Source organism: Galeopterus variegatus, unplaced genomic scaffold, assembly GCF_000696425.1.
Source record: "Galeopterus variegatus unplaced genomic scaffold, G_variegatus-3.0.2 Scaffold59, whole genome shotgun sequence".
Classification (NCBI taxonomy): Eukaryota; Metazoa; Chordata; class Mammalia; order Dermoptera; family Cynocephalidae; genus Galeopterus; species Galeopterus variegatus.
Genome location: NW_007726170.1, coordinates 316,026 through 334,317, shown reverse-complemented (window position 1 = coordinate 334,317; position 18,292 = coordinate 316,026). Strand labels below are relative to the sequence as shown.

Here is an 18,292-nt window from a genome sequence, read left to right as displayed (position 1 = left end):
CTTTTTACCTATTGTTTCTTTAGTAGAGTGTTGTTTAATTTCCACACATTTGCGAATTTTCTAAATTTCCTTTTGTTGTGGTGGTCAGAGAACATATTTTATATTATCTTAGTCTTTTTAAAAGTGTTTTGTGTCCAAAAATAAAAATTACAAATAAAATAAAATAAAACTTAAAATAAAAACTCTACTTATAAAACTTTTTATCACCCAGGAAACATTGCAGGTTTACCCACAAGTCTTATAAACACAAGTTTTCAAAACAGCCATTTCTTACTTGAAATACGTCTTTCAAACATATGTTATTTCTTGTCTCCATTAATCCCCGATTTCAGTTTCACATGTCTTGGCAAAGGTCAGGTCTTTTCACAAACTATTCTGGTGCTTTAAGGGCATATTTTTCTGGGCCTGGCCTTCTGTGCAGATGGAACATCTCTATATACTTTCCCCCACAGGAACAATTGAAAATTTGGGGTTAACTAATAGAAAATAATTTGTCAGTATACCACCCATTAGCAAGCAATGGTTGGCAAATTATAAGAACATGGACTTAGGAGCAAGTGTATACTTCCTGGGTTTGAATCCAGGATTCATCATTTCCTAGCTGTGGGACCTTGGGAAAATTCTTTTCTCTTTCACCTCAGTTTCCTATATCCTGTAACAAACCACACACACACACACACACACACACACACAAACACACACACACAGGTCAAAGGAAATAACATTTACTTGGGAAATAAAGAATTACAATTCAGGTACACCAAGTCAGGACAGCCCTAAATAGTGTCCGATATGCAAGCACAGGAAAGGTTTTTTATAGGGGATTTCCATAAAAGTTTGTTTTTGAAGGCAGTTCATTGGCTGGGCATAAATCCTAAATTGCAAACCTGTTCTGATTAGTTAGTTAATTAGGATACTTCCAAATGAGAGATGTTGAAGGCTGGCAGATACTGACTTTAGTTTGCTGTCCAAGTCTATTGGAACATCCTGTGGTTTGACCTTTAGCAGGTGTGAGTGCAATCCTCTCCCAATCTCCCAACTCCACTTTAAAGCCTTAGCCTTAATTACTTCATTTTCCCCCCACAATCCTAAGGTTATTGTGATAATCAAATGAATTAATACTTGTAAAACTCTTAGAACAGTCCTGGCACACAGTAAAGCTTTGTCTACAAAGACTATTTTAGCTAACCATTAGACCAATAGCTCATACTGCTTGATGATAATCTAATCTGCCTCATTCATCCTTGATTCTCTAAATGGGTCTATGGCTTAGTTGCTGGGAAGGTTATATTAGCTTTATTAGGAGAAGTAGTGGCAGTCCTTTTACCAGTCAATTGCATGGAACAGGATTTACAGAGAACTTGGGCCCTGCCCCAGAGTGGCTAAGAGGATGATGGCTGCCATTTTCACACGCTGTTACCACCAGGTAGTAAAAGTCCCCGAAGGTCAATTTTAAGTAATCAGATTGGCCACTTCCCTTCCTCCGGGAAGGGAGTTGGGATGGAGAGAGGAGTTGTGGATTATTTTTTCCAGGGAACTATCTCCAGTTGGAAAGAAGTTCGAAGTCTGCTCCTGTGTGGAAACCTGAACACAGGCATCTCCAGGCACTGTAGCTGCCCAGTGATACTGTGGAAATTGTGAAATGCCAGAAGACACCTTGCATCAGGTTTGAAATCATTCCAGGGTATTCCAGTTCAGCCCCTTGCCCATTTTCTCTTCATTGGGAAGGTGCTGGCGGCCTGACGACCTTTAAGTTTGGAGCATCTGAAACCTGGCCAAGGGGAGGCCTGGGGTACTCATTTGGAGATGGACGCCATCAATTAACCAGAAGGGCCCCTATTCCCAACTGTGGCCGGACTTGTCATTGGTCCCCGGCGGGAGTGCATTTGCCTCGCCCTGCCTTATTTGCACCGCCCCTAATACCGCCCTTCGCGTAAACGCCCGGGCGGGGTTAAGGACGACTGGACTGCAATTGCGCCTGCGCAGGGGGCCTGCGGGCTAGAGCCGCGGGGCCGCTTGGCCCCAAGGGCTGAACTGTCACTGCGCCTGCGCGGGAGGCCAGTAGGCCCGCAATGCTGAGCGGACTCGCAGTCCGAGCTGGGCTGTTAGTGCGCCTGCGTGCGGGCCGGGCGTCGAGGTTCTTGGGTGTGCTGTGCCGGTCGCCGGGTGGAGCCATGCAGAGAGACGACTCGGAGCTGCCGTCTAAGCGGCCCCGGTGCGATGGCAGCTCGAGAACCCCACCAAACACTTCCGCAGCGGCAGACAGGTCCGCGAGCCCGGAACTCCACCCCGACCGCCGCACCTGGGGCACAGAGCAGGTGTGCTCCTTCCTAAAGCGCAGTGGCTTCAAAGAGCCCGGAGTGCTGAAAAACTTCCGAGGTAGCGGGGCTGGGGGGCTGAGGGGCGAGGGATGGCGACCCGAGGCAGGGGCTAGCCAGGCCTGAGGCACCCTGAGGGAGGGGACTTCGCAAGAGAACTAAAGCCAAGAAGGGAGACCTGACGCGGGAGGCACCCCGAAGGGTGGGCCAGCGGCGGGGGGCGCCGTGCGAGGGGCGACATGAGGCGGAGGGCCCTCCTGAGAAGGGGCCGAGGCGGGAAAGGGAAACCTGGCGGGAGGCACCCAGGAGCGTGGACCTGCGTCCGGTGGCGTCCAGGAGTGATACTCCGAGACGGAGGAAGGAGAGATGGGGGCGTCTGGGGTTAGGAATGTCTAGGGAGGGAGCGGGCTCTGGGGATTGTGAACCTGGGAGGGACAAGTGTAGATTTGGATCTTGCTCTGGTGGGTTTCTTCAGGAACTTGACACCCCAGCGTCGAGACTCGGGTCCTCCCGCCCCCCCCCCTTTTTTTTTTAGTTAGAGGAAGGTATTCCCTAGACCTTGGTCGATGCTTCCTGTCATTCAGGCCCACCAGGCTCGGAAGACCCTTCTGTGCTAACCGCAGCTCCTTGAACATTTGCCACATGAAAGTGTGTTCTGGCGCTTTTGTTTCCCCCCTGAATTTGAGGTTTTCCTAAAGGGGAGGAACCTTGTTTTGTTAATCTCTGAATTCCCACCACCTACTCTCTGAATTAAGCCCTCCTAGTAGGGCTTAATAAGTGTTTGTTGATTATATTTGCAAAGCTTGGTAATGATCGATCAAAACGCTTTTTAAACGCGATTTCCCTTCCTAAATCTGAACACTTGTTTAGTTATTCAGTTGACCACTGAATTCCCAGCATTGCACAACTTGGCCACATCACATGGGGAAGTGTGTAGGTTCAGAGGTTTTTTGTTTGTTTGTTTTTTGTCTTTTTTTCATGTCCGGCAACGGACGTACCGGACCGGGACCGGCAACGGGATCGCAACCCTTGGTGCTGCGCCCGCCCCTTGCTCAGCCAGTGAGCGGGAACCGGTCTGTATGTGGGATCCGAACCCTTGGCGGGAGCCACTGGGCCGGCCCAGAGTTTTGTAGGACTTTACTGGTTCATATTCAAGCATCCATCACTCGCATCATCCACTTTCAAAAAGCTGAAAATCTAAGCTTCTTGTGGTGGGTGTGAGCTTAACGCCCCTCTTAACCTCTTAGGTGTGCCAGTGGGAAAGTCGTTCTTTGGTGGTAGAGATTTGCAAATTCAGCACACTTTTGCAATTGTGGGGTGGAGCCCTGTCTGTCTAGGTGGGAGACTGGGATTTGAGGAACTTCAGTGGTTCAGGACCTAAAGATAGCTTGAATGCGTGTGGGAAATTGTATTTCTCTTCTCTTTTTTTTTTTTCTTTCCCTTTTTCACTTTCCCAACGGAATTTTTTCTTTGATTAGCAACAGGTGGGGTGAAGTAACTTTACATTTTCTGTCTCTAAAATGTAATTGGCCATGTTGTTGGCAGTTTCAGTGGTGTTCTGTAGATTAATTCATCAGCTTCCAGAATGATCTGTGTTCTCTTGAACCTGCAGTCTAGTGCTAGTGGAAGACACTATGTGCTTTCAGTTGGTGAAAACTGACCAAGTGTTCCCAGTTGCTGATGTCTTACCATCTGCTTTGTCTTAACAAAACTTAAATTAGGCTTCTCTCTTTCCTTATAGCCCCTGAACTCTTGCTTGCCCCCCATATCTGAACAAGCACTAAAAAAGTGTAATATGCCCCCTTAGTCAGATTCTCCCGGGACCTGGCTGACCATACCGGGTCAGTGTCCTCTCAGACTTGACTGCTGGTTTCCTCTTGCTTGTACAGCTTCCCTTCCAAAGATTCTGCTTATCTCTGCTTTGCCATTCCTTTCCCCTTTAAAAGAAAACCCTTTCCTGTTTGATTTTGAGCGACTCGCAGATTTTCTGAGATTGGCGCTTTCTCTCTATTGCAATAACCTTTCTTTCTGATTAAAGTCTCTTAAGTCCAGATGTGTTTTTATTTGACAAAAAGCACGATATTATGGAACAAAACGCCTCAAGAGAATCCTGAAATTAGATGCTATGATCCACACTTTTACAGATGATGTGTGAGAAGCCCAAAGACGTTAAGTAACTTTCAAAAGGACACACTGGTAGAAAAAAGCAGAACTGGATTTTTCAAAGTTAGGTTTTTGGACTCCAGAACTCATTCCAGCTCTACCTGCTATATCTTAACAAGTGTTATAAAAAACTATTGGAGAACATAACCCATGCTAGAAAATCAATTAAGAACAGTGGGGAAAAAACCCAGTGGAAAAATAAGCAAAACACAAGAACAGACCAATGACAGCCAGCCAATAAACACAGAAAAAGATGTTCAGCCTTAACAGTAACTTAAAAAATACCAATTTTTGATTTATATTGGAAAATATATAAAAGATTGATAATAGGAGAAATCGGTAATCTAATAAAGTTGATGGAAGTGTCAGTTGGCTCAAGAATAGACAATTTAGCAATACATCTTGACTTATAGGAATTTCATGTGTAGGAATTTATAGATATGTGTCCAAAAATATATATTCAAGATGATTCTCCTAACCATTGATTGTAATTAGCAAAAAAGTAGAAACTTAAGGGGCTGGCCCGGTGGCGCACTGCTTAAGTGCGCCGCTTGGGAAGTGCGGTGGCGCTCCCGCCGAAGGTTCGGATCCCACATACAGACCGGTTCCCGCTCACTGGCTGAGCAAGGCGCGGGAGCAACGCCGAGGGCTGTGATCCCGTTGCCAGTCCCGGTCCAGTACGGGGGCGACACTGAGGGTTGCGATCCGTTTCCGGACACGGAAAAAGACAAAAAAAAAAAAGTAGAAACTTAAGTATGCATCAATAATAATAGTAATAAATAATTGTGATGGCTAACACTTGAGTGTTTACTTTGTGTGAAATACTGTTCTGTGTACTTTACATGTTTTATTTTGTGAAATCTTTACAACTCTATGACATAGGTACAGTTATACCCATTTTAGAGATGAGGAGAGTAAGGTCCAGAAGAAAAATTGGTTGAAGATATTATGGTACATCTATATTGTGGGATACAAGACAACCATTGAAAATGGTATATACTTTAATAATTGACAAAAGAAAGATGTTTATGACATGTTGGGTGGTGAAAAATAGGTTATAAGACAACATAATCTCATTTATATGAAATTACAGAATTGCATAGATATGTTTTGAATGGTGTTATCCAAAATGTTAACAGTGTTTACCTATTAAGAGGATTTAAGTGAGTTGATATTTTATACTTCTTTTTTCTTAACATATTATTTGGAATTTTTTTACATTGAATGACTATTTTTCATGATAGAAAAATACAAAATATACCATTTTCATATAAACATTTTTTTTAAAACTACTTCCTTGTTTTCTCTTGTTACCTTCAGAAAGGGTTTTGTTTGTTTGAAAATAATTCAGATTTCTGGAACCTAAGGTCAGGAAGGACTAGAACGGTATAGAACAAGAAAAGGGGGGAAAAAAAACTATATATATTGTTTTTTTCAAAACAGAGTATTGCGTGTTTTCCAAGGAGATTTTTCAAAACTCTGGGCACTCCTCAGGCTATGGTTTTAACCTGATGATTGTAAGAACAATAGACGTAAGTTTCCTGCCCTACTTCCACCCCAAACCCTACCTGTTTCAGAGGAAGCTGCTGACCTGGCAAAATCCCACAGTTAGGTTTCACTTTACTTTTTGCAGGTGGTCTTTCTTGTGAGTCATTTACACAAATAATTTTTGAATTTTCACCTGATTTATCAAAAAATGCTTCTTGATTTAGTTATCTAATTAAAATTAAGACTTTACAAGTAGCAAATCAAAAGGTGGTACTTACAGGCCGGCCCGGTGGTGCACTGCTACAGTGCGCCGCTTGGGAACGCGGCGGTGCTCCCGCCGAGGGTTCGGATCCCACATACAGACCGGTTCCCGCTCACTGGCTGAGCGAGGTGCGGGTGCAACGCCGAGGGTTGCGATCCCGTTGCCAGTCCCGGTCCGGTACGGGCACGACACTGAGGGTTGCAATCCATTGCCGGTCACGAAAAAAGACAAAAAGGAAAAAAAAAAAGGTGGTACTTAGCACAGTCAAGTAGTGGCTGCTCAATAAACGTTGATCTAAGTAAATTCTGGTAGATTCAAATTGCAAGAAATTAAAAAGCATATGTTGTAAATATTGAATTTGTCTTTTTCCCCCTTTCTTCATAGATGAGAAAATCACAGGCTCATTACTGCCCTATCTTGATGAGTCTCACCTTGAAAATCTTGGAGTAAGGTAGGAATGATAAAATTCACATTGTAACTAAACATACTTTTTTCACCTTTGAGGAACAAAGCCCAAGTGCTCTGATACTAACTGTCCTCATTTTAAATCTATGAAGTGTTTTAAAACAGAATCCCCTGCATACTGTTTGTTTTTGCTTTGCAATTCCCGTGTTCAATATTACTGGTGACTCCTGTTTTAAAGAATTTTGCTGACAAGATTTTACGAAATTTGTAATGACAACTTTTTACTCTCAAGTTCAAGATAATTGAATTATACAAGGATGCTTCAAAAAATTCCTGGAAAAATTGAATTAAGAAATAATATGAACCTTTCCATGAACTTTTCAAAGTACCCTTGTACACACCAGAAAATATACAAAAAACGATAGGAAAAAAATGTTGTCAATAAAATCAAGGCTACAAATCCATCTTGAACATGTTTCTTGGTCTTCCTAAATCTATCTTAAGATTGGATTGTATCCCTGGTATTAGATTTAAAGATGCTACGCAGGGGCCGGCCCGGTGGCGCACTGGAGAGTGTGCTGCTTGGGAGTGCGGCGGCGCTCCCGCCGAGGGTTCGGATCCCATGTGGAGACCGGTTCCCGCTCACTGGCTGAGCGCGGTTGCGGGCGCGACACCGACGGTTGCAATTCCGTTACCGGTCAGTAAAAAAGACAAAAAGGAAAAAAAAAAAAGATGCTATGCAGAATAGTTTGGCACTTGTTAGTTGTATGATTGGGAGCGCAGAGGCACTCCCGCCGAGGGTTCGGATCCCATGTGGAGACCGGTTCCCGCTCACTGGCTGAGCGCGGTTGCGGGCGCGACACCGACGGTTGCAATTCCGTTACCGGTCAGTAAAAAAGACAAAAAGGAAAAAAAAAAAAGATGCTATGCAGAATAGTTTGGCACTTGTTAGTTGTATGATTTGGGACAAGTTATTTAACCTTTCAGTTTCTGCACCTGTGAAATGGATAATAATAATGACAACGTATATAAAGTATGTTGTATTACATACAATATGTGTAAATATATGTCAAAGTATATGACTAGCCCTCAATAAATTTATACACAAACACACACCCACACCCATGAGAGTGCTGCAAAAATTTCCTGTAAAGATTTGTATTATCTTTTAATTCTATTTTTTTATGAACTTATTACCAAGCAAAGGCTCACTGCCCGATGCACATAGAATCCAATGGTATGGCACTGGTTTTTGAGAAAAGAAAGTCTTTATTGCCAGGTCCGAGAGCAAGGAGACAGGAGGCAGAACTCGAATCTGTCTCCCTGACCAGAAAGCAAGGCAAAGTTTTATAGAGTTGGGAGTCAAGCAGTAGGATCATAAAATGTCATAAACTGTGGGATTGGCAAATTCGATTGGGGGAATTCCATATTTGGAATATGGAATTGGGGAAATTTCAGTCTTTCTCTTTTGAGCCCATGTTGCAACAATTTAGGGCATTCCTTACTTCTAATTGTGGTCCATAGGTCCTGGTCATTTCCTTTTGGTTCTGCTTATAAGAGACTTTTCATTTCCTTAGCAGGACAAGGTTCATTGGAAGGTCATCTGTGGCAGACATGAGGCAGTGATGAATGAGCTCTGTAAAATATCTCATTCAAGTAGGTTAGAACAAAGAAAACATACCAATACATACCAGTTCAAGCCAGTTTCAAACTGTTTGAAGTACCCTCACCTATACAGCTACAAGTCCTAGAGTCTGTATTCCAATGAGGCCACTTTAAATATCTCAGTTGAAGATCCAATGTTTAAATATTCCTTTAAGTGGAGGTTTTGTTTCAGTTAGGGAATTGGCAACAGTGGTGAAATATGGTCTTTTCTTTTGGAATCCCACTTAGCTAAATGTTATTCGTGGTAACAGTAAACAATAAATCAAAACAAAGGATTATACTGAATTATTTCATGTACTATTGCTTAATAACTGACAATGGAAACATTATGAAACAGATCAATTTAGGATATTTAAGTGACTTTCAGTAAATGTCCTTTGGATCAGAATCTTCAAGGACCTTATCTTGGCTCTTTCATTTCAGCCCCCTCAGTCCTCTCAAAGTCCCCCTTACTACCTATTTCTTGTGTATAAAAGTTGCTTACTATTTGAACTAAATGGAATTTGTTTTAAGGGAACCATATAGTTCTTAGTGAACTCAAATACTATTGATTCATTCAACAAATATTTATGAAGGCTCATTATGTAGTAGGCATTCTTCCAGTAACTTGGGACAGATAAGTGAACAAAATAGGCAAAATTCCAGAAGGAACTCTCTGGCACACCTCTTGTGCCCACCTCATAACTTTGAGATGGATTCTGGAGGACTCTGTAGAGCTGTGTTGTCCTGTACAGTAACCTCTAGCTACGTGTTTTAATTAATTAAAATTAGTTTAAGTTAAAAATTTAATTCCTCAGGTACACTAGCCATATTTCAAGTGCTCAGTGACCACTTATGGCTAGTGGCTACTGTGCTAGACAGAGCAGATGTAGAACATTCCCACCATCACAGGAAGTTCTGCTGTACAGTGCTGCCTCAGATGATGCCCGTGGAATCAGCCCTAGTCACTCACAGTAATACCAATGCAGCCAGCTTGTTAATGTACCTTTGTACTGTTTTTCTCTCATTTCTTTTTTTCACCCTCCCTAGTCCCCACTCGTATTCTCAGAGTTAATGCCCCAAAGTAAATTACTTGTATCCAAGCTCTTGTCCTGGACTCTGCTTTCTAGGGGAAATCCAGTTTAGACAAACACTTCTTAAATTCCTTTAATTTTATGATCACCCATTGATTTTAAAGGTTTTTCTAGGAAATAAGAAACGTTCTTACATTAAATGTACATATCAGTTGTAGGAAGCATTAGATTTCAGAAATGTTGGGCTACACAAAGAATATCTTATAGCTAAGTATCCTGGCCCATGACTACTTTAAATCTTTATTTAATGCCACAATCTGTACTAAAACAAAACAAAAACTCAAATTTTTGGTGGTTATTTTTATATACTTTAACCAGTGATTTCCTTATGAATAGTTTCTTTTTGGGTTTTAATTGTGATGAATGCTGAGTATCAGTTCAGAGAAATACTGGGCAGCAGTGAGGTTAGTTTAGGTATGGTATTTTATGTGCTGACTCCTAGTGATGCTCAACTATGTGGTTACCCTTAATCTAAGTCATTATAGCCATCTGTAAGTACTTCTTGACACCTCGCTTTGTGTTGTGCTTGTTATGTGAAACTGAAGCAGAGGAGAGGGAAATAGTAAAATACAAGGTATGCTGCTTAGTTATTTATCAGCTGTAATAAAATCATTCTTAGATTTTTTTATTACCATGAGTCTCAGGCCAATATAGGGCTTCTGACTCCAAATCTGTCTAGGACTTCTAACAAAAGATTCTTTTTCAATCTAATTAGCTATTAGATTAGTATAGGCTAACCCCTTTCCTGCTATTTCTGTTGACACTCAGTCAAGTGTGAGGCCTGGACAAATTAGTAATTGTAGATGAAGAGATATACAGGGTTTGACCTGTTCAAATTTAATTCCTGTTAAATTTTTCCTCAAGGACTGGCTGGTTAGCTTACTTGGTTAGAACTGATGCTATTAACACCAAGGTCAAGGGTTCGGATCCCCTTACAAGCCAGCTGCCAAAAACCAAAATAAATAGTCTTTCTCAAAACTGCATGGGGGTTACTGACAACCTTCATATATATTTGATTCATGCTTGAGTCATACCTGGTGCTCAAGTCAATCCAGGATTATGAGCGTAGGTGTTGACTTCAGTTTGGTTAAAGTAAGTTTGAAGTATAAATTGAGCTTTCAGTAGAGACGTAGGAGATGTTGAAGTCTGAGTTTACCAGGAGAGAAGAGGATTAAGGTCAGAACCATTGGATTCAGCAGGAAGGAGCAAAGGAAGGTGAGAGTTTCTAGGAGTATTTTCGAATTATTGATTGATCCCAATCTAACCTCTCTTTCTTTTAGTGTAGATAACCTTGAGTTGATTATATACTATTATATACTCCAGTGATTATTGTTAAGCAAATAATGATAGATTTGTTTATCCTTTTATAATTTCAGTTCCTTGTGGGAGAGGAAGAAGCTGCTTAATGATATCCAACAACTGGGTCAAACTCACAGCGATGCACCGAAGGTAAGAGGAGTTTGAGTTTGTTATCATGTTTTTTAAATGTAAAGTAATATAACTCAGTCATTTAAATGAGCACAGAGTATATATTTAAATCGGAAGGAAAACTAAGATGTGTTAAGCATACACAAAAGCATGAATAGTCCACTACCTAGCTTGTCAAATCTTAACATTTTGCCTAATTTGCTTCAAATCCATTATTTTTAGAATAGAATATTAGCAACTATTGAAGGCCTGTTTGTACCCCTCTTGCATTCTTTGTCTATCCTTTCTTCCCCAGCATCATCCTGAATTTGGTGTTTATCATCTTTATGAATGTTTTTTTACTTTTACTACATATTTATGTATATCCATAAACAATATATAGTATTGTTTTACATGTTTTTAAACTTATTTGAATGGCATTGCACCGTAAGTAACCTAAAACTTTTATTTATAATAATATTTTTTATAATCATCTACATCGACACAAATAGCCCTAGTAACATTCAGTCATTGAGTAACTTTTAAATTTGTACTAAATTTTGTCAGTTTTGGTAAACTTTCTTATGCCATATTAATCCGGAAGGTGGATACATTTCTCAAGTTGAATCTATCAATAATTGTTTATTCTTTCTCCCCCAATCCCTTTCAGATGTCAAAAGCCCTGTTGTTCAGACTTCAGTCCCAAGAGTCATTTTAACAGCAAGCATTCAGCTACTCAGTACCACCCCCTTCCTGCCCCACAAAGATTCTGGAAATTTAGAGTAGAGCTTCAGAAATGTGCATTTTTCACAAGCTCTTCAGTGATTCTAATAACATACTTAAAGGAATGTTTCATGGTTGGTTGATGACAGGAAATGTACCTTATTGTTCACATTCTTGACATCCCAAGGTCAAGAAAACTTAATTTCAGATCTGGAAGAAGGTGTAGGGTATCTCACTCTCCTTTTCATTTTTTTGCATGATCATCATCATCATTTGCATTTTTCACCAGTGTTTTTTAAATGTATTTAAAATATAGCATTTGAGTTATTTCAGATCCCTACAAAGGATACTTATTTTTATTTTACATTTGCAAGTTAGTAGATTTATTTTCCATTGAAAATCATGTTAGAAAAAATTTAGGGGGTTGGTTGATTAGCTCATTTGGTTAGAGCATGGTGCTAATAACACCAAAGTCCGGGGATTAATCCCTGTATCAGCTAGGCGTCAAAAAAAAAAAAAAAAAAAGAATATCAAATTCCAACTCTTTCTGAAAAAGTTACCTGATATTAAAATACTTCATTATCACGGCCAGCCTGTGGCTCACTCGGGAGAGTGTGGTGCTGATAACACCAAGGCTACAGGTTCGGATCCCTATATAGGGATGGCCGGTTGGCTCACTTGGGAGAGCGTGGTGCTGCCAACACCAAGTCAAGGGTTAAGATCCCCTCACCGGTCATCTTTTAAAAAGAAAAACTTCAAGGGCCGGCCCGGTGGCGCACTGCTACAGTGCGCCGCTTAGGAGCATCGTGGCGCTCCCGCCGAGGGTTCGGATCCCACATACAGACCGGTTCCCGCTCACTCGCTGAGCGAGGTGCGGGTGCAGCACCGAGGTTTGCGATCCCGTTGCCGGTCCCGGTCTGGTACGGGCGTGACACTGAGGGTTGCGATCCGTTGCCGGACACGAAAAAAGACAAAAAAGGAAAAATAAATAAATAAATAAAAAGAAAAACTTCATTATCTTCATGAAGAAGTAAATAACATAGTCACATGTCAAAGATGGTATCTAAGTATCTTGTCCTGCAGTTAGAAGAAAGTTGCTGTCCTGTGTTCTTTTTTGTACTTCCTCAATAGCAGCAGCATAGGGTGTTCTCTTTAGATAGGGCATAGGTAAGGTGACTTTTCTTCATTAGAAGAGATAATCTCAGGTGACCTCTGAAATCACATTTTCACAATAACGTGTTGCAACAAAAAGTTATTTTTGAAGTAATATTCAAGGCGATCATTGGTTTCAATTGCTCATTTTTATTCTTTTTTTCTATTTTTCATTAAAAGCAGAAAATTGTTTAACCTCATTTATAAATTATATATATTTTTGTTTGTTTTGTTTTGTTTTGGGTAGCTGGCTGGTATAGGGATCCCAGTCCTTGATCTTGGTGTTATAACACTGCACTCTAACCAACTGAGCTAATTGGACAGTCTTTCATTTACAAATTATAAATTACAGTTGTTGATAATAAATTTTAAAGCTTCTAAGTATTTTCGTCAGTGAGTAACTGTCTAGTAACGAAATCAGTACGTTAAATGACTTTAGCTTCATCAGTGCAGTTGAACAAAGAATTGACCTAGCTCCCTACTTAAATACAGCTCTCAAGGATTCCTACCCCAATTTGGTGTGCACCTTTTATTCTTTTTTTAAAAAAAATGGCTTTATTGAGATATAATTCACATACTTTATGGTTCACTCACATAAAGTGTACAGTCAGTGTTTTTTAGAAAGTTCATAATGTTGTTTAATCACCCACAATCTTTTTGTGTGTGTTTGACTGGCCAGTACAAGGATCCAAACCCTTGACTTTGGTGTTATAGCACTGCAGTCTAACCAACTGAGCTAACAGGCCAACCTTAAGCACACACACTCTAATTTGAGTTTTGAGAGGTTTTTTTTGTATATTCTGGATACAAGTCTTTATTGGATATATATGTAAATATTTTTTCCCATTTTATGGGTTGTCTTTTTACTTCCTTGAAGGTGATCTTTGGAGCACAAAAATTCTTAATTTTGATGTAATCCAGTTTATCTGTTTTTTTCTCTCGTCTCTTGTGCTTTTAGTGTCATAGCTAAGAAGCTATTGCCTAGCCCAAGGTCACCATTCTTATTCTTGGCATGGTTTTCTTTAGGATAAATTTAGTTCAGTTAGCCTCTGAAGCCGGGTTTGTATAACAGGAGGAGGAAGTACAGTGTTTAACACATAGGCACTAATCTGTCAAATGTATTAATGAACCTTAACAGAGTGAGAAGCCTGCTTTATGTAACTACTCTTACCTAATACAAGGTGTCTTCAAGAAGTTCATGAAAAGATTCATATTATCTTTTAATTCTATTTTTCCATGAACTTTTTGAAGTACTCTTATATGCATTAGATTATAGAATCCCCACTTCTGAATCCTTTTCTGATGGCTCTCTCTCCCCTTTCTTCTGGATAGAACTGTCCACTCCTTTTATTTCTTTCTCTCCATTCTCTTTACCCCATACTCTAGAAATAGATTCTACTGTCTTTCCCAGAGAGCAGGAATGGTGGCTCACTCATCTCTCATCCCAGTGCTTGGCATATACAGTAATGCTTAATAGACAATAGGATTGTTTCATCTTTCTGTGCAAATAACACAATAGGATGCATATCATATAGCCTTTAAAAGTGACAAGTAAACCACGTGACTGTATAAGAAGTAGTTCGTATTAAATAATACTGAGAACAAAAATAACAGTAGTTTTTAAAGAATGATAGGATTTAATATCACCTATGCACACTAAGAGCTGGGACAAGATTATGAAATAATGTAACTAGAATTCCCAACAAGTCAATGCCCAACATTAGAGGAATGGCTTAAAAATGTTGATTAATTAATGAAATGGGGCCATTAAAATGGTAATTATTAAGATTATAAAAACATGAGAAAGGGTTTATGATGCATTTGACATGAAAAGGGAGACAGTATGTGTGTGTGTTATGACATTAACTAAGTTAAAAATAATTTTCACTGAGTTTTTAATTTATGAGGTTGCTAAAGTTTGTTTTAGCATATTTAGGGTGAAATAAATGTTTTAAGAACAGTTATTACAACGTGAAAATTTTACAGTAAAGGCTTTTAGGCCTTTAAATGGATTAAAAGTAGATTATAGAATTTTTATTTGATAATCTTTAATAACATGTTCTCATTTGTCTGTGGTGGTTACACTGATCCTGTGTAAGGGGGAAGGAATAGACCAGTGTATGAATTTTAAATATTTAAAAATTGTAGAACTTCTCCTTTTCTGATAAGGATATTCACAGAATTGAATTATGACATTCATGGTTCCTTCTATTCCTGAGATACTTTGACACCATTCCTGGTGTATTATTTTAGGTGACTAACCTCAATATAGTTTGTAATAATCATAAAGTAGTTTTATAGAGCAGGATGAAAAAAATTAATAATCACCAAACATCAACCATATATCTATTCTTTGTTAACATAAATACATAGTTTAACAAAGTTGTAAATTCTAATCACTACTTGACGCAAACTGTCAGTACCCAGATTGAATTCAACTATTTTTATTTATTTATTTTTTTGGTCTTTTTTTGAGACCGGCCGTACCGCACTCAGCCAGTGAGCTGGTGACCGGCCATCCCCATATAGGATCCAAACCCGCGGCGGGAGCGCTGCTGCGCTCCCAGCACCGCACTCTCCTGAGTGCGCCACGGGCTTGGCCCAATTCAACTATTTTTTTTTTTTCCTTTTTGTCTTTTTCCGTGTCCGGCAACGGATCACAACCCTCAGTGTCGCCCCCGCACCGGACCGGGACCGGCAACGGGATCGCAACCCTCGGCGTCGCTCCCGCGCCTCGCTCAGCCAGTGAGTGGGAACCGGTCTGTATGTGGGATCCGAACCCTTGGCGGGAGCGCCGCCGCACTTCCCAAGCGGCGCACTATAGCAGTGCGCCACCGGCCGGCCCCGCAATTCAACTATTTTTAAAGGAAATTAATTCCTTATCACCAGCTGTTGCTTTGCTGCCCATGGATTTGTCACCCCTTTTCCCCTGGGTGACGGAGCTGCCAAAGATTACCCATCTCTTCTGAGCAGTGAGAAGCCCCAAAAAGGGGTTAATCTCCCAGAACACTCAAGATAGAGGCATTCCTTCCATTTGGGAAATTAGCCACGAATTGGGGTTCTCTTCCTGCATTTATTCTCCGTATTAGACACTTTATCAGATTCCTTTTTTATTCTCTAGTCTTCTCTTTAAAAGGCTCTCTTTATTTAAAGGTGCATAGAGGAATATTAAATCTTCATATTTATCTCCATATTTGAAGCTCATGTTTAAGCTTAGAGTAATGAATAATTGTGAAATTTATCTTTTCTAAGTATTTCTGAGCAACATTAAATACTATAGAACTTTTTTTTCCTATATATGATGTCTTATCTTTATGGTTAGAGGGATTTCTTTCTCTTTCACTCACTGTCACTTCTCTCTATCTCTTTTTTTTTCTCTCCCCCTTTATTTTTATAGCAGTTTTGGGTTTATAGAGAAATGGAGCAGATATTACAGATAGTCCTCATGCCCCCCACACCCTCCCCACACAGTTTCTCCTGTTATTAACATCTTACATTAGTGTGGTACATTGTTACAGTTATGAACCAATATTGATTTATTATTATTAATTCAGTTTTGCATTAGAGTTTCCTCCATGTGTTGTACAGTTTTATGGGTTTTGCCAAATGTATAATGTGGGCTGGCCAGTTAGCTCAGTTGGTTTGAGAACGATGTTATAACACCAAGGTCAAGAGTTGGGATCCCTGCACTGGCCAGCAAAAAAAAAAAAAAAAAAACCAAATGCGTAATGTCATGTATTCACCATTATAGTATCGTACAGAATAGTTTCACTGCCCTGATAATCCTCTGTACTTCATTTATTCATCCCTCCCTCCCTCTTTCTTTCTTTATAAGTCGTGGGAACTATACAGATACATTTAGAAAAAAATTTAGAAACAGTGCCTATAGTAAATGGATCTATACAGTACCCATGACTATATGATCTGCATGAGTGTGTTTAAATTTAAATGAATATAAGACTAACTCATTGGCTGCTGGTTAGCTCAGTGGATTAGAGTGTAGTGTTCTAACACCAAGGTCAAGGGTTCAGATCCCCGCACTGGCCCCATCGCCCAGCCTAAAAAAGCCTAACTAGTTAAAGTCTAATGAAATCATATCAATTTCTAAATAATAATAATTGTGTAGATTTTTCAATTCTTGTGTTATGTTTACAATGTTATCTTTAATGACTTGGAAGTCACTTCAGCATCTTATTTCACGGTTCTCAATAGCATTGGCTATTATTGTTTTAAAATTTAGATATGGAATTGGGGGTAATTCTGAATTGTCAAATAGATATGAGTGAGAAGAATGAATAAATATGTTTTTTAAAAAATAATAAAGCCTAATCATATATGTAACAAAAAGATTGAAACCCTTATCTTTCTGTTATTAGAATCCATTAGGAAGAAGTAAAATATACCCAGATCCAATATACTTGATCTGTCTGGTAATGATACCTAAATAAGGTAATGATATTAATATCTTGTCGTTTCCTTTAGCAGTAGTCTTACTTGAACAATTAAATAGCTTTGACTTTGTGGTTAGGAATGGCTGCACAAACATTTTAGATGGAGTTATATGTTGTTACTCATATTAATTTAAACATAATTTTCTAGGTAATTAATGATCCTGTCCATGGTCACATTGAGTTCCACCCTCTCCTCATCCAAATCATTGATACACCTCAATTTCAGCGGCTTCGGTATATTAAACAGCTGGGAGGCGGTTATTATGTTTTTCCAGGAGCTTCACACAATCGATTTGAGCATAGTCTAGGGTAAGAGGGAATGGAGGGTGGGGGGAACTTCCAGTTATTAAGTACCTCCTCTGATTCGTAAAATAATTGTCTTGTTTTATCTTTTAGAGAATAAATAGTTTTACAAAATGGTGATAGTATCTTTATTTCATAAATGAGAAATTTGAAGCTTTTGATTTACCTTTCTGAATTTTATTTCATGTATTCTTATAAGCCACCTCAGATCCTCCCTGGAAAAATAATGAAAGTGTCTATTGACAGATCAGTTGGATAAAATATTTGTGTTCAAATATTATTTAAAAGCTAATAGGGTTTGTTACTGATAAAACTAATTTATAAATTTGATCATTGAATTTTCATGTAGTCCCTAGTCTCTTTTTTTTTTTTGGCAGCTGGCAGGTATGTGGATCTGAACCCATGACCTTGGTGTTACAACACCATGCTCTAACCAACTGAGCTAACCAGCCAGCCCCCTATTTAGTACTGAATCATTCTTTGAAACCAGCTCATTTTCTTACCTATTAGGAAATATGTAAACCAGGAGGATGTGAACAGGGAAGAACTAAACAGTTTTCTAGATTTTCATGAAGTACTCACAGTGTATTGCTTTGTTTAGAGGCATTTTTAATTAGCCAGAACATATGTGTCTGTATGAACAAATCTTCATTTGTTAACAAATATTTACTGAACACTTACTAGGTCCTGACCAACCACAAACAAGATAGCAGTTATCTCTACTCTCATGGAGCTTAGAGTTCACGGGGAGAAGAAAAATATGTATAGATATAAATACAGATTTCTACCGGCGGGGGGGGCGGGGGGGTGCTGCTGGCTGGTAAAGGGATCCAAAGATTTTTTTTTTCCAGGCAGAGTGATCCACAACTGTACAGCTATGGG

At 39.6% G+C, this 18,292-nt stretch overlaps 1 protein-coding gene across 4 annotated transcripts in view; it reads left to right on the top strand.

The window, feature by feature from the left end:
- Positions 1-2,135: 2,135 nt before the first annotated feature.
- SAMHD1 (SAM domain and HD domain 1) overlaps positions 2,136-18,292 on the top strand; it is a 59,184-nt gene continuing 43,027 nt past the window's right edge. For 3 of the 4 annotated variants that reach the window (XR_550672.1, XM_008575376.1, XM_008575366.1), the window contains exons 1-4: positions 2,136-2,379; positions 6,616-6,682; positions 10,751-10,823; positions 17,256-17,416. Coding sequence is in view for 2 of the 4 variants with exons in the window: in XM_008575376.1 (XP_008573598.1) it covers positions 2,175-2,379; positions 6,616-6,682; positions 10,751-10,823; positions 17,256-17,416 (506 nt within the window). In the remaining 2 variants the exon portion in view is untranslated. The remainder of the gene's footprint in view (positions 2,380-6,615; positions 6,683-10,750; positions 10,824-17,255; positions 17,417-18,292) is intronic. The other variant, XM_008575385.1, reaches the window with a different exon arrangement.